Source organism: Hemicordylus capensis, chromosome 1, assembly GCF_027244095.1.
Source record: "Hemicordylus capensis ecotype Gifberg chromosome 1, rHemCap1.1.pri, whole genome shotgun sequence".
NCBI classification, from domain to species: Eukaryota; Metazoa; Chordata; class Lepidosauria; order Squamata; family Cordylidae; genus Hemicordylus; species Hemicordylus capensis.
In genome coordinates, this window is record NC_069657.1 from 115567543 (window position 1) to 115591958 (window position 24416).

General features: G+C 41.7%; 1 protein-coding gene across 1 annotated transcript in view; it reads right to left on the bottom strand.

Annotated features, from left to right (window-relative positions):
• Positions 1 to 24416, bottom strand: part of MICAL2 (microtubule associated monooxygenase, calponin and LIM domain containing 2) — a 255246-nt gene that overhangs the window by 75861 nt on the left and 154969 nt on the right. Inside the window, exons 25-26 of the mRNA XM_053245068.1 lie at positions 2097 to 2412; positions 509 to 681 (exon numbers count right to left, since the gene is read on the bottom strand). Of these exons, the coding sequence (XP_053101043.1) occupies positions 509 to 681; positions 2097 to 2412 (489 nt within the window). The remainder of the gene's footprint in view (positions 1 to 508; positions 682 to 2096; positions 2413 to 24416) is intronic.

A 24416-nucleotide genomic window follows, 5' to 3' on the forward strand; every position in this document is an offset into this window, starting at 1 on the left:
TTAGCTCACTGGAATGCTATGCCTTCTGCAGTGGTATCTGGGAAGTTTCTGGATATTCCATATGATGGAAGCATTTGTCCTTGTGATTCTGGTGCAGTTGAGTCAACTGAACATGTTTTTCTTAACTGTATATTTTATCAGTCAATAAGAAATTCCTTTATAATTCTGCTTTTATTGCCTTTCCCTGCGCATTCAGAGTTATTTTATGCCACCCACCTATTTATTTTCTAGCATGAATCCTGACACTAATTTTAAAGTGGCTAAATTCTGTGTAGTTGCTTGTAAGATTAGATCTGTTAATTGTGAATCTTGTGATTGATCTTCAAAATAAATACTAGCCAGATATAATGGATGCTTTCCTTTCCTTTTTTCTTTTCTTCTAGTCATAGACCTCAATAAAGTAGTTCATCATTCATTCAAGCCTTGTTGGAGTGTGAATACAGTGAAATGTTTTGAAACCTTTCAGTAAAACCAAAACAGACAACACTTGACGCTTAAATTAATTTACCATTTGCAGCTTTAGACTTTTCACAGGAATCTCCTTTCTTCATCAAATTTGTGTTCAATGGCAGAGGCTTTCGTGAAGGCAGAGTGTAGTTCCTTAGATCAGGTAGTGGTGATAGCCTATTGTTAAACTCAGAAATGGATGGATCACCATAAAAGTCAGGTTCTAGTTCTGAGCTAAAAAGCAAGAGAGAGAAACCTGCCATCAAAACTAAGAATGGACAGCAAGTGGTACAAGAGAGGTGAATAATATTTCACAGCTGCACTTCTTTTGGTTTATAAACATTAATCCAGTGTGAATAATGGTTGCTTGCAATTTAAATATTACCAACAGCTTAACAACATTGATTGAAAAAGCACTAGCCTACTTCAGTTCCTCTTGGGCCCTCAGACTGTCTGAACTTTGCAACAAAATCTGGTTTATGACTTATTTTTTATGCTAAGCTTAAAATTTTAGACCACTAGGGTTTCAGCATCAGAATTCGTATACCTTCACCTTCCCTCTGTGCTAGTATGCTGAAGATACAATAAGGTGTGTCAGGTATTTCACATCAGCTCTTCTTTGGCCCCTTCCTATCTCAGGTCACGAACCAGAAAAGCGAAGCTTGTCTGGTTTTTACCCTGCTTCTGTATTAGATCGTAATGTGAAGAGCAAATGAGTATGGAATTTGATGACGTTCCTGTGTGCGCAAGCATCACTTGTTTTCAGGGGCCATTCATAAGCTGTGTCGCATTTAATTTTGGGAATGGGTTAAAAATGACAAAATTTGACAAGGAATAACAGTGGTTTGAGAGAGTGAGAGAGAGAGTTTGTGTGTGATTGGAAACTTCTATCACCCCCATCACACTAAGCCCATTTTAATCTATACAAAATGTCTTCATCATAACAAGTTTGCTTTTTCTTCCTCTTTGATGTATGACATGGTTTATGTATGGTTAGGAACATATGAAGCTGCTTCCTGCCAAGGCAGGCCAATGGTCCATCTAGCCCAGTGGTACTATGGACTCTGACTGGTAGTGGCTCTCCCAGGTCTCAGAGAGAGCTTTCTCTGTTACCTGAGATCCTTTAAGGGGAGATGCCAGGGATTTGAACTGGTGCCTTCTGCCTGCTAAGCATGTCATGTACCACTCAGTTTGCTCCCTTATATCATACAGCTGCCATAAATTGAGCTGGGGAGGTAAAGGTAAAATAACCCAGTGCAAAGGAGGACTGAGCTCCTGTACAGCTACCAGTTATCAAAGTGACCTTCACAACATTCAACATGTGTTTCTTCCAGAAAATGCTAGAAGTTCTGATTTAAATGCTGCAATTTTTATATGACACATAGCTGATTCTAGACCGGTTAACCCCTCTCTCAACTGACTTAGACTTTTGTGTGGGGTGTAAAGATTTCCTGCAAATGAATCATTTGCTGACAAAAGGCTCAAATCAGCTCTAAGAATTAATGTTCCTGGTTCATTATCTTCCTTCCTCCACGCTATCTCCTGTTCATTTTAATGGAAGGAAAATCCAGGCATTGCAGACGTCTTGTCTCCTTCCTTCTAAGAAACAGGCTGGCATCAACTATCAAAATACAAGTATCCCAAAATACCTGCTTCCATCACTGGTTACCATAACCCGAACAGCTAGAAGATTGTGTTCCGTCATCTCTTCCTCTGGGATAATTCTTACCAAGGCCCACTCAGAAGACACAGAAGAGCAACTGCTTTTAGAATCAATTTCAGGAACATTCTTGAACTTCTTTGGCGAGATTGGTTCATCCAATGTATAATAGCCATCTAAAGAATGGAATGGAAATAAAAAGGTGTTTCCATTGAAGTATAATTGAGTGACTTCATGTAGGTTATTTAGGGATGCCTCAGATGTTACCCAGGAAAAAGTGCAAGCAACTTGCCCTTCTTTTTCACCTACTAGTGGGTGAGAAGCTCTCTCTCTCTCTCTCTCTCTCTCTCTCTCTCTCTCTCTGCATCTTTCTGCAGAGAAAGAGAGAGAGGAAGCTTCTCACCCACTAGTAGGTGAAAAAGAAGGGCAAGTTGCTGTGCCAGGTGGCCAAGCAAGACTGTGATCTACGCTGGGCACAGAGCTTGACCTCTGCTTTAGAGACAGAGAGGGGAGTGGGGTAAGAAATACGTGGGATGGGAATATGTTAAGTTGTATGTTGAAATGTTTCTGCTGCTGCATATTTGCATACATATACCTGTTTTATATTCTTATATTCTTGTGAGTTAGTTCAGTTGCTGCTTGTACCATCAAGAACCCACATGTTAAAAATACTGGGGGGGTGGGTGCTCCAAAGGCCTTTCGGGCCAGGCTAAAATTACCTAGGTGCATCTTTGCCTCTGTGGACAGTCATGGTGCTTTGATTGGAGAAGTTTCCTGAACGTTTGAATTGGCCTGTCATGGCCTATAAGTGACCCTAAACCGTACATTTCTATGGCTGTGATACCTTATTTGTGTAAGCAGGGATTGTTATGCATTACCTTCTGGAATAACTATCCTGTTAATCAGGCATTGGCTTATTTAAAGAATGTAGATGAATATGGGCTGTTTAATCAGATTGCTTGGATTCACATACATTTAATCCAACTGAAATCTGTATGCCTTAACTCCAAGTATTTTGGTTTACCCGGGTTATGTATTACTTTAAATCACCAGTTTCCAGCCTGGGGGCATCCAGATGTAGCTGAAATACAACTCCCATCATTCCCAACTACAATTTGTAGCTGGGGATGATGGGAGTTATCGTTCAGCAATATCTGGAGGCCCCAAGGTCTGGAACCACTGCTTTAAATCACCTTTAGCATCTTAAAGCACTTTTGGCATATTAAATCCAAAGACCACATACACAAAATGTCCACATGCAACTGTGGATTTGCTTTAGTGAGGCCTGAAGTCTTATTCTAAGAACTAGCATTTTCATTCTGTCAAAATATAGTTACAGTGATTCATTCATTTTAAAGTTTGAAAATGAAATTTGGAAACATTGAATTTAGGACGATAGCTTTAATAACCAACAAAAGCTTTAATTCACAGACTAATATTTCCACTCCAGCCATGGGAGCAAGAGGGTGTGAAGGTGATGGTCAATCAATTTTTCCCCAGTATCTCATAGTCAGAGGTATGGTGCCTCCATACCCAAAGGTTCTATATGACCAGGAGCCCTATTCATACAAAAATGCCCCACAGTTACAGGTGCTGAAGCAGGTCAGAAGTTCCGCCTTGGCATGTCACTCTCTCCCTTTCCAAACAGTGGCAGGGGCAGGCGGGGAATAAAACAGTGGCGGGGGTGGGCGGGAAAGAAAATGGAGACAGCTGGTGAGCAGGCGGGGAAGAAAACGGCAGGGGTGGCAGTGGGTGGGTGAACTAGAGGTGCAGATGTTCTGTGTCTGGCCCAGCTAGTTCCTATAATTTCTGCTAAAAAAAACCCCACCATTTCAGATCTAAGGCTGAAGAATACAAAAACTTTCTGCTACTCTGTAAATTCTACTCTAAGCAACTCCTGCTTATTATGCTGGCAGAGAATACATTAAAAAAACTTGCCAAGTTAAACTGTCTACTTGTAAGACTTTAGATCTGAGCTATCAAGGGACCCCAAATTGATTGATCCTTATCAACAGTCAAATAAGCTCCACTCCTTGCAGGAAAGTAGACTTTTTTTTGTTTTTTGACAATAAATTTGCTAAGTATACCACACAGTGAAGACAAGATTAGCGAAAATAGCAATATTATCATAATAATCATTCTACTTTTCAAAACAGGATGGAGATGAGTCTTAACAGTGAGCGCTTCTCTTCCAAATTGGAATACTTGGCAGGTTTGAGTTTGTGATTCACCTGAAACTATTTTAACTTTCCTTCTAACAATCACAAGCAATTATGGCAGCTGAAATCAAAGGTCAACATGCTGCACAATCCAACACCAGTATATCTGACCCTTTGGGACTGCTATGAAGCCCCAGTTGTGTTGCACAAGTGGGAAAGTTACACAATGACCTGACAGTGTGCAGGTAGTTGAATTGCACTATTTCCATTTGAAACCATGATGTCCACACACTGTTTTAGGTGTGTGCCTCCTTAACACCACCGGAGCAGCCTTTCATGGGTACAGCCACACCAGGAGGTTGAAAACAACAGCATTGGTTCATACAGCTTGTCAGCCATGTCAATATACTTTTTAAACCTGGATAAAATGAAGGGGCTTAGAAGATGTTTATTTTTGAAACCATTGTGGCTGTGGTATGGTACAGAAAGAGGAAGCTTTAGTATACTTAACTATGAAGGACAAAAAGAAAAAAATATCAAAAGTGGTTCTTTCAAAATGATGACCAACCGTACACATTCATTATTGAAATAAACCATCCCTACTCTTCTGCAATTTCAAACAAGAACCTTAACCATGTAAACAAACCCCAAATCATTTTTTAAAATCACATTTTGAATTTGGTGGCAACAGAATGTTGTCTGGCAACCACTCCCTCATGTTCTTGCAGTGTCAAGGTGAACTCCCAACCACCCTTCAGGTACTAAAGAAACATTTATTGGTTTAACACACCAGGTTGCTGTTAGTATGTTGAATTGGTCTTCGGAAGACTTTGGCATATTTCTGGATTGAGATTGATCAAAATCTTTAAAACATTTTTGAACAGTGAATTGAACATGCTGAATCACAATTTGGTCATCCTTCAATCACAAATCAAGGACCAATTAAGCAGGTGAAAATCTACTGGAAATGTCAATGTGCTAAAGGTGGCGATAAGTATATGTCTTTGTAAACAGCTTAATGCCTTCAAGCATGTTAAATGGCTTCTTATTAGAACATACAGTGTTAACTAATTACAATGTGATTTGTGCATGGGAGATGAAACAGAGCTAAAGAGCAGGAAACAAAATGTAATCAGCAAGAGGCTGACACACAGATGACTATGTAGCTCAAATGTTTGCCTGTGGGACATTTTGAGCAGCTGTTCCATGCCTATAATTATCACAGCTCTCTCCTTCCATTCTCAGCCCACCATCCTACAAATCTTTTGGCCTGGACACAAAAGACAGGCTCTGAAAAAGCCCTCCAACTGGCAGTGGAAACATCGCTGGGCCATCTATGTATAAGCATAGCCATCATCCAGGTCGCAACTGGAACTCTGACAATGGTTACCCTTCAGTCATTCTTCCCTCCTCTTGCTTCCCGCTTTTTACTGAACTGCAGGTTATGATCACAACAAGCTGTGGTATGGCTAGCCTGCCCTTACTTTCAACGACCTCATACAGCCTCCTTGTCACAAGTACAGAAAATCTCAGCAGGCCACAGGCAAAAAAATATCCACCTCTGATTACTTTGATGCCTTTCTCTTCCCTCCCAAAACAGGAGAAAGAGTTTATTTTGTTCACTTTGCAAAATCAGGTCAAACTGAAAGACAAAAATCAATACTCAGTGGCAGATGTGATTTCCAAGAAAATGATAATCTTTTGTTCCAGTCCAATTAAACAGCCTTGCTCACTGACCCTGAACAATAAGGCAGCATAGAGTATAGGTCCAAAAACACCTGTAATCAGTGAGTTACGTGTGCATTTCAGTTTCATTGAATTCAACTTTCTTTTCTTTGGCTTGTTCATTAAGCCATGGCAGGATCCTACCTTTGACCATGATTCAGCCTATACAGTCATACAAGCCCCATTGTCTTCAGTGGGGCTAGGGCTAGTGCTAGCAGAGCACATTTTATTTTATTTTTTATTAAGTATTTGTATCCCACCTCTCTAGTACACTACTGCTTGGGGTGGCTGACAAAAAAATAAAATAGATCAAACAATAGAAATTAATATAATTAAAAAATAGACCAAATTAACATTTGTATCAGATGCACAAAAAGTTTTAAAACCCACTAGATAGTTGTAGTATGTTTATTGCGGTCACAGACCAGATTAATAAGCAACAACAATTAATAGCTATTGATTGTTAATATTAATAGTTAATATTAATGCTATTAATTTTTATTGTTTGTTAATCTGGTCTGTGACCGCAACAAACATTCTACTACTACTACTACTACCACTAGATACAAACAGGAAATAAACACTAAAAAGCCTCTCTAAACAGATGAGACTTAGATGATTCTTTCAAACCCTAGAGAGGTAGCATGTTAAAGCTCTTCTGAGAGGGCTTTCAAGAGTTGAGGAGCAACAACTGAAAAGGTCCTTTCCAACTGAATTTATCTACATGGAGTAGGGAGATCTAGATTTGAAAATACATGGACTAAGTCTTAAAGGACACACATATATATTTAGTTGATTAAAAGGAACATAGAACATAGGAAGCTGCCATATACTGAGTCAGACCGTAGTTCCATCTAGCTCAGTATTGTCTACACAGGCTGGCAGCAGCTTCTCCAAGGTTGCACGCAGGAATCTCTCTCAGCCCTATCTTGGAGATGCTTCCAGGGAGGGAACTTGGAACCTTCTGCTCTGAAACCTTAGATTCAGGAAGTGCAGCTATCCAAATCTCCAGATTATTAATATGCTTTTAATATAGTGTTCATATAAGGAACAGCCCTGTAGTTTATTTGGATAAATGTGATTCAGACAATGACATTATTACTATGTCATATATAATAACTAAGCTAAATACTTCTGAACGAAAAATAAATCACATTGCCTTGAGACGCATCTTTTGCTGAGAGAAGCTAGGTTGTAAGTTGACAGAAAAAACTGCTTAGGAAAGTACATGATATAACAAAGGTCTAGTTGGTGTATTTGTATTGTCTGCCAAAATGGACAAGACCAATGTCAGCTGCATCCAGTAACTGCACGTGTTGTTTCCAAAGCACTATTGACGAGGCATGTAAATGGGGCCAAAGAATCATAGCACTTGCCCTATGTGGAATCTGGAGGGGGATACAAATGGGGCCTTGAAGACCCACATATTTACAGCTATACTAAAGTGAGGTTTTCTTTTCAATTAGAACAACAAAACAATCTCTCAAGCTGATAGATGAAAAACAGAACAGCCACTTGCTGAAAGACTTCGTGAAGGAAGCAGATCAAACAATGGTTTCAGCACTGGCTTCTTGCCTTGCATTGCTTGAAGGGAAAGGGAGTCACCTGCCCGCTTCCACCAACAAACTTTTCTGCTCCTGAAATGGAGCAGGGCAGAAAAGTATGTTTATGGAAGGTGCGGGGAGAGAGAGAGCCCTACTGAGGTGCTGGAACTAGCACAGCAGTGGTGGCAAGAATAGGCTGCCACTGCATGCAAGCTTCATCCTTGCTGCTGCCGCCACTAACCTACAACATCAAGCAGTGGCTGCAAAGTGCCCAGAAAGTGAAGCTAACCCAGTGAACAGGAAGTGGAGTGGCACGGGTGAAGGAGGAAGGACCGGTACTCTTAGCCACTGACCTTGAGGATCTGGTCCATGGCCTCCTATCTTGGGGGGCCCTCCAAATGTTCTGGGGGGCCTCCCCAGAGCCCCGCCACTGACCCACCACGCTATTTGCAATTTATCTGCAATTTGTGCTATTTCGTGTCGGGGGGTGGGAGGGTGAGCCAAGCAGGCCTCCCCCGTGGTGGTGGCAGTGGGTGCAGCAGCTGGTGGACCTGTCCATCCATGCATGCCTTCTTCTAATGACTTCAGTAACCCTGCCTTGTTGCTTAGAGCTCTGGATTGTGTTAGTTGCAAACAAGATGGATTAATAATCTCCAGTTTAGAAGCATGACTGTAGTACTTCTTTGCCCCATGCCAGGAGAAAAGGGAACTCTCAATTCTCTCAGGAGAACAAACTATACTCTGAACTCTTGTTTAACCCATTCCCCCTTAATTAAAAGGGAACATAAAACAGAAACCTGCCTCTGGCTGTCTAGAACCACAGAGAAATAGGAAGACGTGAATGGACAGGCAGGCCCACCAGCTCTTGCACCCGCCGCCGCAATGGGAGAGACCTGCTCGCTTCACTCCCAGCCACGCCAATGGTGGTGGAAATTGCAAATTTCAGCATGATGGGGAAGCAGCGGGAGATTTTTTAAAAAATTAAGAGGGGCCTCACGGTGGTGGGGGGCTGAGTTTGGACCTAGGTGCGCCACTGCCAGCATCCACATCAGAGGTGAGGCCAGAAGGCATGGGAGGGGGGAACATACAGGGAGGGGGGCAGCTGACACGTGGGGTGATGCATGCAGGGGGTTGGAATGGGGTGCCCACACTTGCTACCTCATAGTGTAGTTGCTGATTGAGGCCATTGCCTAAACTTGCCTCATGCAGGAGCCACTCTATATCTGAATCTGCTGCCTAATGCAGCAACCACCGGATACTACTAGGAGAGAATTGGAGGCAGATCTGCCACCTACAGTGAATGGAATGTCAGCAAGCAACCAGCAGGATATATATTTTGTGTGTGTGTGTTTTGTAGGAAAGCATTGGTGCTGACTCACAACAGTAAAGCAGAAAACTGCAGAGTGTAGACACTGAATTTCAACAGCTAGAGTTCCTTAGATCTATACTACTATTCCCGATATGCACCATATTATTTGACCAATCATTTCCAACAGAGTTTGATCCAGTGGTAAACACACACACACGCACACACACAGAATAGTCTTGTTGGATCTGAGCAGCATCAACAAAGAATTTGGAGCTTCCCCCATGCATAACATTACTACCTACAGTACAGCTTCTGACCATTGCTACCCTAGAAACTTGAAGTGGGATATTTATGGCCTCCTGCCATAAACATCATTAGGATAATGGTAAACACTGTAAATAAATCAAAGATGACAACTGTCTGAAGGGAGGCAATCCGCAAAATGAGGAACCAATTAGTTACAACAGGACACGAACTGGGATGCTAAGGAGCTATTGCTCATTACCAAGGGCAGTGTGATTACCAAGATCTGAGGAGGTGGCATATTGTTCCTTGGGGGTGCAAAACTGCATTAATTTACATACCAGCTGAGAATCAGTCAGTCGTGCGTGGGTGGTAAAGGTTGAGCACCAAGATATACCAATGTCACCTGTCATTTGTTCAGTGGTCAGAGATTAAAATAAAATCCGAGCACAACAAATGCATATATTTGAGGTAAGTGTTCATGTTCACATCCATACTCACAGGAAAACAGCTCCCAGCAATCTATGACAATATGGGGAAACAGTGACATAGCAGAATACAGTTTAGAATATCATGTGGAGAAGGGAAGCTGGAAGAAATTAGGCAGTTGACTGGGAAAAAATCCTGACCAAAGGGAAAGGATTCTGGGGGTGGGAGTGGGCAGGAAGGAAGCCAGCAATATGGCACGACAGAAACACAAGGAGTGCTGCACTGCACATGTTTTGGCCTTCCTGCCTCATTTCTGGTTCATTGCCTTTCTAAGCTTTGTGGGGAGAGGTCTTGCCTCTGTCATATGTTAGGCACATGAGTGGTGGGAAGGAAGTAATATTCATCCACTCATAGCCTAATTAGTCATGGAACTAATGTGTCCTATTTCAAAGTAGACAGAGCTCCAGTCAAACTATCAGCATCCTTCCTATAGACATGTACTGCTATTACATATCTATGTCCTGCACATTCTTGGTGGAATTCGTTCTTTAGTGCATGCGTTACTGTCACCAGTAACACATTATAGTGTTATACCCAATTTATAGTATACCTAAAAGGTTCATCCATTAGCTGGTTATAGTCTTTGCTGCTTTCATGCTAACACATAAACCAAGAGCCTGTTTCCACAACCAATGGAAAATGGGTTAAGGGAGCTTAGCCCGCTTTCCATTGATCGTGGGAACCACCGGGTTTGCAGGCAAGTCCGGTGCTCCCAATGCAGCTAGCCCCCCTAAAACACCCTCCCCTTAAATGAGGTTAACGGAGCAAGTGCAAGCAGCCTCCCAGCCTTGGGGGTCTCTCCAGGATGCCCCGCGCACTTGCACGGGGCATCTCAAAATTTCTGGGGGCCAGTTGGCCCCCGATACCCTCCAACCCTGCCGGCTCTGTGATGGAGCCAGCAGTTGTGTGGGCGGCAGATCCAACCGCCCAGGGGTCTAGGCAGGATCATCTGCAGGGAGAGTGGTCTTAGCCCACTCTCTCCTCAGATCCAACAGAAGCTCGTCTCACAGATTGTGAGAATAATTTCCTAGTGTGCTCTCACAAAGGTCTGATAAGCCCCTATTATAGTCATTAGGCAGTGTAGCTGTATTAGATTGATGGAAGAAGTTTGTGGGGCTAGTTCAAGTTGGGAACCAAAAGTGATGGTAGTAGTAACTGAGAAGTTAGAAACAAAATACTGAAGGACTGACAAGGAAAATGCTGTAGTTGGTTAAAATCAAAAGGATAAGGCAGAAGAAGGAATGACCAGCTGGAGTTAAGAAAAGAGCTAGTGGAAGGACAGAATAGAAATGAAAAGTGTGAACTCTTATTTCCACCATCAGAATAGCTTCTAAGCTTCACCAGTCAGTGCCAGAACCATTGTAAAGTCATGCTGAAAGGGTTAAAAGAAAATATAAGATTTAATCCACAGCACTAAAGAACAACATGTTTGTGAAGGCCCATGTTATCAGAGACTGAGGAACAAGTAAAACCAAAAACAGATAACATCAGGAAATCCTGTAAATAGTTAATTTCTGTATTAAAAGGATTACATTTTGGGGAATAATACATTCTCTTTAACCTTTAACTTAGTTGACTAACTCTCTATTGGTGTAACCCAGTGCCTACAGCACTTGCCACCTATAAGAACAGTGGCTGTAGTGGCAACGGATCAAGCAAGGAGGAAGACAGGTTTGGTTGCTAGGGTACTGAAGGGCAAAATTACCCCTCTGAGTAGGTTTCATTCCTGGTAGTTATAAAAACATTGCTTCTAGAAATAAGTCCAAGGCACAAATGGCCTGAACATCTAGGAAGTGTCCAGATTTACTTCACCTTTTCATGTTCAGCAGCACCTTACTTTTCTTGATGTTTATACCACCTTATTCCAATAATAGTTTATCAGGACACTGATCTGAGAACAGAGTCAGAATATTCAGGCACTTGAGTGGTGTAGCAGGTGGACTGTGCAAATTTGGAGTTTATCCAAAATGGCCCCAAATAGGTAAAAATTGGTATAATCCAGATCTGATTTTTTTTTTTTGAAGATTGGATTGCTGAAGTCAGAATTAAATCAAAACTATCTAAATTAATTTCAGAAATACTTCAGAATTTTGGAATTAGCAAACTGTAATAGGATTTTTCCCCACTGCAAAAGCACACAGTCAGTAAAAGTGAAAGTACTGTGAATGGTTCTGGTTTTGTAGATAGAAAGAATTTTTCACTTTCCTTTCTAGCCATTAAGGGATTTAAAGGTGTGAAGTCCTTTTAATCCCTTTTAAAAGGTCTGCCTGTTCCTGTAATGGGTAAGAAATAAAATTAAAATCCTCCAGTTGCTGTTCCTGGTGTCTACCTTATGTTTCTTTTTAGACTGTGAGTCCTTTGGGAGACAGGTGACCATCTTATTTATGTATTATTAATTTTTCAATGTCAACCACTTTGAGAAGTTTGTTCAAGAGCAGTATATAAATATTTGGCACCGTTGTAGTAGCAGTAGCACTACTACTACTACTAGTAGTAGTAGAAAATCAAAGGAATGTCCTTTTCCCTCCACATGGGGGTGGAATGATAGTCCAAGGAGGGGCTTAAGATCCAGAACATTTTGTCAAGTTCTGGTTTGAAAGAAGTCAGATTTCACCATTTTTAGGCATTTTGAATCCCCCCCCCCAAAAAAAAATTCCAAAAAGCAGGGGCTTGACCCATAGCATTGAAAAAAATTACACATAGTCCTGCCCGTGTGGACTTCATGTGTGTCAGATTTTATAACCCATCCATTCCGGAAATTTAAGCCAGAGGGAAGGGTCATGATGTTACCATTTTCATGGAAACAAAGGGCAGTTTCCACCACATGCTGGTGAAATTAGAGTCAAAAAAGGGTCTTTAGTTTCAGAAGTTTTCATAAAATTCTGGCTTGAAACAAGCCAGATCTGACAATTTTAAGCCATTTTAAACAAAAATTATAAAAATTCACCCAATATCAAGGAATTGGCAAGTTCTCTTCAAATTCACTGGGATGGGGAGCTAACTCCCTTCTGCACATGTGGCAAGTTTCAAGGCTCTTATTAGCACTGGTAATTTTTTATGATTTCCCCATTAACCACTATGGGGGGAAATCCAAATCCTAATTTAAATCCAGATTTGGAATCTGATATCACCAGAGCCCATTGAATCAGAATCTGATATTTTCAAATTCTGATCAGATCAAATCAAAATCAGAATTTTCTGAACACATACGGGCCTAGTAGCAGGCAAGGGAAACATTCAGTTCTCATGGAGTTTAAGCTGCATGAGCTCAGTGCTGTGACAAGCAGTTGCTGGGTTCTTGTAAACATTGCAACTCAGCCAACTCAAACAAAAGACTGGATCTTGCAAAGATTTGGACTCCTTACATTTCTTGTTATCTATACTTTCACAGCAATGAAAATAAATCAAATTAGCTGTTAAACTGGACATGGGCCATTCCCCTTAGGTACAACTGTTGAAAGGAATAGAATATAGAAAAGAAAAACAAATTTTAATTTGATATATTTTTTAAAAGTAATTTGAACATGGGTTTTTCTCCTACACAAATATCTGGGAAAATATTTGGTTCCTAGGGATCCCAACACAGCTCACACAGGTGCTTCCATCTGTCCAAATGCTGCAGCATCAACAAGTGATACTGCCTACAGAGGTGGTGGATGGTATGCTGAAGGTAAAGTGTGCCATCGAGTCGGTGTCCATTCAGGTACTGCATCAGGGCTGGGCCATGAACAACTGCCAGGGTCTACACCCAGAGGGCCAGAGCTAGAAGCTGGCAGAATAAAGTCAAAATACACCCAATTAATGAAGAGCCTTACTCAGGCAAAGTCCCACCCCAAACAGAAGACCTTATATAAGATTTCCTGTTCTGTTACAGTCCTGGTTGTTCCTGACATTTTGACCTTTCCTGTTATATGCTGCCATATCACAGAACTGTGAGGGGTAAATTCTTAAAACAAAAGAAAGTCTTGCTATCTTTGCCGCTGTATGCGGTGCATAATTTTGGCAGAAAACAAGATGGAGGATAGGCCATGGGAGTTTGGTTTTAGGCCAAGAGATAAAGTAAGCTCTTTGTGCCAGGTGTCATCACCATAGGTGGTTGAATTTTTCTCTCACTGGTTAATTCAGCACTCATGCTATAGAAATGGATCTGCAGACTAGGAGATTGCTGAGTGGCGGTGGGGAGCGGGAAGTGTCCGGGCCTGGGGAATTAAAAAAAGGCAGGGTAGCTTGGAAGTCACAGTCTTTCATAAGGACTTGAGAAAGAAACACACACACACACACACACACACACACACACACACACACACACCTCAGTTGTGATCCTGGGCCAGCTTCTGTTTCATAATCTAACATACCCACAGGATGGTTGAGAGGATAAAATCAAATAACCCCATGTATGTTGCTCTATGCTCCTTGGAGGAAGGGTGAGATATAAGTGCGATAGGGTGATTCAAATGTGTTGCTTTGTACAAATGTTTAGGCAGAGAGAAGGGCTGAAAGGAATTATTTTCTTATGGAGTTAATAGTCAACACCGTATTTAAAAAAGAGAGAGACATTTCTCCAGTATATATCTAAAATATTATAGCCAATTTAAGAAGCATCCTGTGTCTAAGGAGCAGCTTATTCCTACATGGGAAGAAGTAATTATGAATTCCCTTTCATTTTCTGGCTCCTCAAGCTAAAGAACTCTATAAAGCTGCAAGATGGATACTAGTTCATACTAAATCACTTGCTAGAAATGTTTAATTTACCCTGGAGGGTGTAGGCATCTGTGAAGTTAGAAGGTGCTAATCCTTGAGTGGAACTCCACAAGCCAAAGCTGTCGTTTAGTTTAATCGTGGTCAGGGCATTTGCCAATTTGCCAGATGCATTTTCCAAGAATATCGACTCTTAGAATGGCAGCCAATTGGACAAGCTCATTTGCTGCCTTAATAGTTCGTGCTATTCCACAATAATTTAGCAAAAATACTTAAGGAAACTAACTGGTCAGAAGTCCTTCATAGTCATCTAGCCTTTTCTGTTGCTGTTGAATGAAAGTAAGTTGGCTGTAAAAGCAAAGCATTTGATATGACTGATGTTGACAATACATATTAGAGGAACACAAGTCCCACTGTGGCTGTATACCTGGCCTTTGTTTACATGTCTGATGATGCCACTATGAAGATTTTCAGCAATGGCAGAATTTTCATGGTTGAAGAAACCACTGTTTCAATTTGAAACCATAAACTGTAACACAGATGTTCTTTCAACCACTGTTTGGCAGCCTCCCGTTTCAGGGCAGGGTGGCCCCCTCCCTGCTCTTGGCCACCAAGGTTGTATCCCAGTGAGCTCTATAGCCAGACTGTGGGCAAAGCATCAGCATCTCACCAGAGTGGCTGCAATTAACCACAATCTTGAAGGGGGCATGCTGAGCAGGATTGTGCCTTTTGGGAACAGTCTGCCCGAAAGGGCATTTAAATCCCTTTTAATGCCATGCTATGTCAGCCCTTCTGACAGCAGCTGTAATGCCACCATCCTAAGAGCACCGGAACAATACTGTCCCACACAAGCACAATTCTGGGGGTTGGGAGAGAGTATTGGGGTGTGTGTGTGGACTATTTCCAAATAGAAATTGGCTGTTTAAGAATCCCTGCTTGGGGCTGCCTTTTAAACCCAACCCTGTGAACCCCCTTATAAAATGTTCCCATCCAAGGGTACCCCATAAGCATGGGGTGGCCTGCTTAGGTTGCCACCTGGAGTGTTTGTGCTTGTAAACATAAATCCTTGTTGCTTTGTCCTCAGGAAACAAAGCACTTAGTGCCCATCCTGTCCCCTTTCCCTCCTGCTTGCAAGGAGCAGGGTGGGAAGGGACAGAACAGCAAGAGGGAATGCCCATGTGACTTTGCCGTTTGACAGACTGACAAGCTTGGGATGGGACGGGGCGGCTGTTTAAAAAACCTCACGGAATGGTTTGGCAATGTCCATGTTCAAACTTAACACTTCGGCAGCCAAACCTCTGGACCCAGCACTGAACCTTACTGCAAACCTAAAGGTTCAAACTGGAGTTTGGCAAAGCAAACTGCAGGTTGCTTTTGCCATGAAATCACAGTTGCATGAATTTGGACATAACAGAGTTTCAGCCTCTGCCCCATTTAACTCCAGTTTTGCATTATGTCCAAATTTGGACAATCTGCTCACTGATAACTGCTCAACACATGGACAGTGTGTTTGTTATTACTAATCCATTTATCACACTTACTTTTCCCTAGTTTCCTTCTTTCTGGAAAGCTTATAATAGTAATCAAAGTGATAACCCAAAAAACATCTGTACATGGCTGAGACTAATACTTGTTCTGGAAGTGATGTAATCAACTGCATTACACAAGGATGAGTAATAGTGTATTCCTATATAACTAATTTGAAAAGATTGCCACAAGAGACTGGTACCCTGAGATTCTGAGTCAATTTTATGACATTTCAAAACAAGAATAGGGACCTCTGCAGCAAGACTCATGGCACATGCCCAGTTTCACTTCCTGTTTTGCCAGTTCTGCAGAGCAAATCTTGAAACTGGAAACATTTCATTGTGTCTTGGGTGTGCACTGCTTTAAAAAGTGCTCCTTAACTGCTGTTGTAGGTAGAAGTTTACATTCAAGTGTAGGTCAAACAACACTCTTCTTTTAGATTAAAGTATGGATAAAGCTGCCTTATATCAGGTGCTTCTAGCTCAGTATTGTCTACAATGTCTGGCAGCAACTTGCCAAAATTTAAGATAGGGATCTTTTCCAGACCAAGCTGGAGATGCCAGGGATTGAAAGCTTCCACATGCAAGGGAGGTGCTCTACAAGTGAGCTATGGCCCGTCCCTCAGATTATGACACCAGATCCATGTTGAAAAACAGGTATGGCACCAAATACCTGTAAAGCAGGATGAGAGAGAGAGACAGAGACAGAGACCGAGTGAGTGCGAGCGCACAGCCTATGCAGCGGGCACACAGACAGAAGTAAATCCTACATTTAACTGCTTTTAAAAAAAGAGACCCCCCTCTCATTTGGACTCAGAGACTTGAAATGATTTTGCTGAAAGAAAAAGATGTTTAAAAGCAGGTTTAGTTGAAAAAGCGCAAAGGAGAAGTTCAGCCTTTACATCCCATGCTGGCTTGAGGTGGCCACAATCTTCTGTTTTACATTGGTAGATGGGGTCTGGGTCCAGTCCACATCCCTTCTAGTTGCAAAGTCCGTCATATATGAAACTGCTCACAGCTCGTTACAGTGGGAGAAACATATCTGTTTTCCTTATTGCAATCAAAGAAAAACTTGTGGTTTGTAACTTTAGAGATGTTTATGCAGGTGAGAATGTGGAGAATTGGCAAGACGATACTCCGAAATCCTGCACCACCATGCAATTAACTCATTCAAAATCTAAACTATAAACAATGTTGGAGGAATGGCATTGTTTGTAAGCTTTTGATTTTTCTTTTGCAATAAAGAAACCCAGCTGCTCAAACACTTTATAGCCTAACACTTGTCTACACCATATTTGGGGTAGGACCATCAAATTATATTTAATATTCTTATTATACTAAGAATATTAATTTATATTTAATTAATATTATATTAATATTAATTATATTAATTAATTATATTTAATATTCAATTATATTTAATATTTAAATATAATTATATTTAACAGGTATGGCACCAAGTACTTGTAAAGCAGGACAAGGTGGGGGGGAGAGCACAGCCTAGGCCGCGGGCATACAGACAGAAGTAAATCCTACATTTAACTGCTTTTCCAAAAAGAGACCCCCCCTCTCATTCGGACTAGCAATTATATTTAATATTCAATAAAGTGTCTCTTAAGGTATCATAGAATTGCTCCCATTTTCCATTTTCCAAGAAAGGATGGCCCGGCACAGCAGCAATGAGGATTATTCTGTTCTCCAGATACTTTTTGGAAGGCTAGCAGTTGTAAGTGCCATAGTAAAGTTGAAGACCTACAGCTTCAACCCATCAAGCACTTAGAGCTTCACCATAACAGAGACACATGCTCCGCATTACACACCAACATGCACATTTGTGTTTCATTGGCCTTTTGCATTTTGTATGCAAGAAAAATTGAGTCTCTGTTGCTTTCATTTTTGGTAGGTAGGGCTACTGCATTGGAACTGTCATCCAACCTGTGGGCTGCCCATTGGCCATCCCAGCCCTAGAGGGATGGGGCTGCAGCTCAGATGCCAAGCACATGCTTTGCACATAGATCATTTCTGGATCATTCCCCAGCATCCCTAGGTTACATATAGCATTAACACAGCAGGTAATCAATGAATAGTGCGCTCTACCACTCCCAGCTCAAGGAGAAGAACATTGTCTTATTACAGTTACAGAGCAGAGCAGAATGTAGTCACCACTACTACTATTGTAGTGCTCTTCTTTCCTTCATAGTGTTTTCTATCCCCAGTTCATATCCCAAAAGAAATACCAGGAAGTTTCCCACCATATATTTTCGCCAGGCACCCATTTCATGTACCGCAAAGAGCTTTGGGATTTGCCTTTCTCAAACAGAAACTTTCAGTACTGCACAGAAATGAAGATGTTTTTAAAAAGCAGTTTGTGATATTACACAGGGGATTATCACTCAAAACAAACTAGTAAGAAATTCCACTGGTCATGCTCAAGACCTTGAAATCATCTATAGCAGCTCTTTAACTGCCACTGATTGTATATCTCCCCTTTGAAAAGTGCAGGGGACATTTTCTTCATTCTCAAATGAGAAAGATGCATGCAAAGAACAAACTGATGACAGGATGGAGACTATGAAAGTGCTGAGTGAGGCTTTAAATAATACCTCCTTTCCATTCCTAATGGAAACTCTGATGCAGCTCACCCGTTCCCATTCATAGCTCATCAGGACTTATGCACATGTACTTCACTGACACAAATACAGTCATCCCTTGCCAACCATGGTTTTACCAAACACAGTTTTGAGTATATACGGAAATTGTGACAGGTCTTGCCAACTGTGACCCGAATATCCATGGTTGGTGAAGATTTTGAGTGATTTTGAAGGGGATTCAGCAATTTTGGAGGACTCAGAGGTTCAATCTGCGCATTGCACCCAGATCCAAGGAGACACGGATACAAGATTATTTGGTGAAATGGGCCACATTTATTGATACATAGTTCTTTACAAGCCAACATGGCGCTCGGCTGGGATTGGTGCTCCACCCACCACAGTGGGGTTCCTAGAAGGCCAGCTGTGAGAGTGGCCGCCTTGACCTAGATGATAATGGCATTAGCACCTTGGCTCCAGGCAGCACCGTAAGCAGGTGCTGCCCTTCCTAGCTGACCTAAGGTCAGGTCTCTGTTACTAATGACGCCCCTCTGATGCTGCCAAGCCATACGGAAGGATGTCGCTTTTCAGAGAAGAGGGGCTGTGCGGCATCCCTGATCTGTCAAGCCTCAAGGGATCCGCTCCTCCTCCTTGAAGCCAAATGCTTACCTAAGGTGCATTACCAATTATAAGCTGTTGCTTCCCTCCGCACTGTACCTGCCAAAATGTGACCAGAAAATTATGGCACTAACTGACTATCAGGACTACAGGGATAGACTGAGGCAGGCGAAAAAGGGCACACACCGCTGGCCAATTAGTTGTGGACCCAAAAAATTCCTGTCCGGCCCCACACGGCGACCAGCAATGCCCAGCATATATCTGAGAGATGAGAGGGTGGGGTTGCCCTCAAGAGACGGACTGAATCCGTACATGCTCTCTGTGCCGCTTGTGGGCCCTACCCCTGGAGCACCGCGGGGGCCAATCACAAAGCTCCCCGGTGTCCATGCTGATTAAAGGGGGCTGGGGCAAACAAGCTGTGCCGGCCAGTTGGTTTGGCGAGTGGCTGGCTTCTTCTTGGTGATATTACAGGATTTTTTGTGATTTCTTTTGTGTTTCCCCCTTTATTTTTAAGTCTTCTTGCAGTCATGGTTCTCCTAGCCCCGTTTCCCATATACTTTAATGCCTCACCAACCACAAATTTGCCAGTGGTGAGGTTTTGCCAGAATAGAACCCTAGCAGTTGGCAAGGGAAGACTGTATTACCTACTTGACACAGAAAAAAACCCAGAGGTCTAGCTTAACAAGTCACAAGCTATTCTGACTCTCATAGCAAAACAAGCAGAAAATGCTGGAACAGCAGAAATTTGTTAAATGGTTTGAGACATAGGGGTGAAGAGAATAGGAATCACATGCTCAATATATTGCTGTTTCTATTTGGAGACAGCTATTACAGAGATGCATTGGAACAATCTGTGTTAGTCTGGTATATCCAATGGCTGTATTCACAACATATCCATGGAGATGCAGTGTTCAAGGACATTACATTCAGTGCTTAATAACAAGCAAATAGAGAGAAGCAATGTGTCATTCCTGGGCTAAGAAATACCAGTTCAACCATGTGACAGCAATATTAAGGTACAGTAAGCTACACACCAACAGAACTTCAGTGTACTGTACTGTGGATCTCAAACTAGAGACTTGGAGAGCAGTCTGCAGGTGCATAATACATTTTGGCCTTCAGCAAGTGCTTTGATAAACACTATATGCTGTCAAGTATGAGAGCAAAGCATTCAATATGGCTTCATCTATAGGATCACACAGACCTAACAAATAATTAGGGAGCTGAATTGAGGGTTGACGGGAGCTGCCACTAGTTCCCGGGCCTTGCAATGAAGAACACCGGTGTAGAGAGAGTATGCTTAGCAAGCATCTTTTTTGCTTAAGCCACTCTTTTAGTTCTCTGTAGCATATATGATTAATCACTGCCCCAAGAACTTAGTGTCTCATCTCCAATGGAGGGAGGTCTAATCAAAAAGTATTGCTGCGTTAGGCTAATTGCTTGCTGTGTTAATTTTGATCTTTCATGAAAAGAACACAAAATTTGAAAGATGTATCCTCTTAACATATAAGTGGTAGAAGCACAGAGAGCTGTAATCCACTATGGCTCTCTAGTCCAGACCTACTGTGCATTTAGAGTTATACTAGCCGATCCTGCACAGAGCATCTGTGCACTCTTTGAGGCTGGCGGTTACCTCTCCCCCCCCACCTTCTGCTCCAGTTTCCGCTTCCGGGCCCAGCTGCCTCTCCTCCCCACCGCCACTTCTGCCTCCACATTTTCTTTCCCCTTTCCTGGGCCTTGCCTCCACAGCCAGGCCTGCCGCTGCCTCTGGCCTCTGTGGCTGGGCCCGCGGTGGCGGCGACCAATTCTCCTGGGTGCACCTCAGCCAATCAGGCACGTCCACCGACCAGCCAATCAGCTGGGCGCTGGGACGCACATTCCAAGGCACACCCAGGAGAATTATATGTATAGATGTATCATCATCCCAGCACACCAGTGTAAACACAGCAAAAACACTTGTCCTTATAAAACAAGAACTGGCTTCTCTTGGCTCTTATTCTCTGGGACTGAATAAGTTTTGGGTGGTATCAGAATTCCCTCTAACAAGGATTCCCAGATGTTTTTGGCTACAACTCTCATAATCCCCAAGCAAAAGCCATTGTAGCTGGGAATTCTGGGAGTTGTAGTCAACAACATCCGGAAATCCCTGTTGGAGGGATTACATTGGGTGGTATATAAATATGCTAAATAAACAAAAATAAACTGAGTACAGCCTATATTTAAGGTCCAACTACATATTATATGCAAGATCTGTAATCAGTTCTCTTCACTGTTTTTGTTTTTACTTCAGTGAAGCCACAGGAGCTCTGAATCTGATGGATCAGCAGAAGTGGGCAAGGGATATTTATTCCTTCCCACCCTATACCATTTCTCCACAATTTAAGTTGGCCCACCCAAAGATGCCATTAACCTCATGGGCAGAAATAATACAGCTACTTTCATTTTTTATGTTCCTGGACTAACAGCAATTTTGAGGGGGATAACTTAGATCAGGGTGTGAAGTCAAACATTTTCTCCCCCAGCACCAAAGCTCTAAGATGAACATGCCAAAGATGGTAAAAATATGTTGTTCATTAAAAGGCTCTATAATAGCAACCTAACATGCACTAAGTCAGAATGCTTGATACACCTGAAATTTGTGGAGGACTAGAACAAAAGCAGAAAGCCTTCACTATTAAAAGTAATTCTAGACAATTTGTGAGGCAATTAGAATAAACATTGGCAATCCTGTATTAGCACCTAGAATTGGCAGTTTTAGAGCTCAAGCATAAAATGCTGGGATATATTTTTTTATCGTACAGTTTCAAAATTGACTTATTCAGAGGAAACGACAGTGATTTATCTTTTCAGAAAAAATACTGAGGCCTATATAAGAAAAGCATATGTGAAAGAAGAAAATATTGGAGACTATGAATTACTTCAGTATTAAGGCATACTCAGGTTCATTATTGTGTATTGATAAATAAGAGCATTTTAATTTTTATTATGCCTTTATGCTGACTGTTCCTTGTGAACAACTGAAAGGCTTCTTGAAGCCAACCACCAGGGTAGACATTTGGAAGAAAGTGAAATATTTAGTGGTAGTATAGTAATAAAAGCTCATTTCTTTGTTGGAAGTGCTAGCTGTTTGTGATTTAATATAAAATTAAACACTTCCCAAACTGTAAGCTCTTTTCCAACAATCCCACAGAAAGGTCACTATTGTAGGTTTATGAAAGCAAAGGTTTAGGGTGGAGATTAATAGACTTTTTCACAGGCAGAGTGAAGGGGCAGTGAGTGGTTAGGGAAGTGATCCAACGTATACAAAAGACATCTTCTCTTCTACAGTGTGGTCTAATCACAAGACAACACCACTCAGGAGAAATGATGTATGAATCAGGCTTTGATCAAGTTATCCAGATGTTGAACTACATCATTATAGCACAGTTAATTCCCAATTCCATTATGATGGGTTGGGACTGGATATATAGGAGCTTTGATGACCATTAGCTGGGATTGTTAAGAAAAATGCATATGACACAATTGGGGGAGGGGGAGGGGTGGAGAGCACAATTTGCTAGTTCCTGCAAGGAATTCACTGAGGAAATAAGGATTGGGCTCAGAAAATAGCATACTTCCTTCCTTCAAGATTAATTCTTCTCTCCCACCATGATCACTTTGCAAGCAACAGGCAACTGAGCTCACCAAGTTCTCCTCTGTCTCCAAAACTATCATGGGAGGGCAGGGGGATGAAGAGAGAAAGCATGGTTTATGCATGGATATATAAACTCAGAAAAAGATGAGAATTCTTTCAGCAGGAGTTTCAGCTCACAGTAGTTTTGCCAGACCACAGCAACAATCATAAATGGGATGCATCAGTGTGAACTCAGTTCTTCCATGTCCTCCCTTCTGGAGCACATTCTCTCTCCTACTCTGGTTAAACATTATATTGGCACCAACACAGTAACCATAAGGCCTAACCTAGTTCTTTGAATCCAGATTTGAAACTTAGAGTCTGAAGCTTGCTTAGAACCCATCAAGATAGCCCTTGCTTTTATAAACCTGATGAAAAAGGTGCATTTAGCAAAAACAAAAACTGCAATGATAAAAGGTGTCAATCTGACCCATGATTTTCCAAGATCCAGACAATAACTGCTTTAAATGAAGATGGAAAGGCAAATTAGTTTGTCAGAATACATTTTATATTTACTAAAGTTTTGCAGTTTCTAGAGAAACTGGAAGAACCACTTGAAGACAGGTTTGTGAGCAAGGCTCTAAAATGTTACCATTCATCAACATTTCAAATGCCTTAAAAGTACAGAGAAAGAAAGCAGAAGTTGAGCATAATTAAAATCTTAGGAGAAACTGAGCATCAGCAAAGTTTGAATTTGTATGTCTTCAGAACAATTTCTGTTATAAAAGGAAGAGAAGATGCAATAATGTTTATAGAGAACTACATTTATTTGTTTACAACCATACTAAAAAGTCAAACATTCACTTTGTGCAAAATACAAATTCCATTTGACAGTTTTAAATACAAATTCTTTTTTTAACCATTCTAATTAAAATGTTCAATTTCTAGAGGATTTTTTAAAAAATTATTAGGAGGAAAGGGACAGCATCCTCATTGGCATTATGTAAGAGATGAAGGATCTGCAACAGAAATAAATAAAGTATGCAGTGGACAGAGAGACAAATAACTTTCCTTCACAAACCTCTCCTTGAAAATGAAGCATGCAGAGAGTTTAGTTAATCACAGCAAACAAGAGCCATTCTGTTAGAAAAACCTCCTGACCCCACCACTGTTCCCTCTAACAAGCATTCCCAGACGTTGTTCACTACAACTCCCAGCATCCCCAGCTGCAGTGGCATTTGGCTGGGGATTCTGGGAGTTGTCAACATCTGGGAATCCCTGTAAGAGGGGAAACCTGACTCTCTCTCTCTCTCTCCCCATTTTTCTTAAGGTGGGGAGGGGCAAGGCGAGAAAATGTTTTAGGATGGCAAGTGGATGATTGCTGCACACTGCATTCTTAAATGAAAATGTCAATGCACTGGACAGTTTAGAAGCATACACTTGGGCCCTCACTTCCATGAGTGGAGCTCCATGCTTAGGAGTGGGACCTCCACATCACCCTTGCCACTGCAATCTCCTGGAAGTCTGCTCCTGAAGGTTGGGGTAGCTTTGCTGGAAGGCAAAAGGGTATATTCCCCCCCCCTTTTAAATAAAAAACACCAGGTACATGTGTTCCAGTGCAGGAGAGGGGATAAGCACAATCTTTAATGAAACTAGACTTAAAAGAATATTGGGATAATTGAAGCACTGCTGCTGGAAGCGTGCAACCTTGTGGTTTCCCCGCTTTGAAGAAAAGACTATGTGAATGCTTGTCAGCCGAAGAACAAGGCGTCAATGAGTGGTAAGCTCATTGCTTGT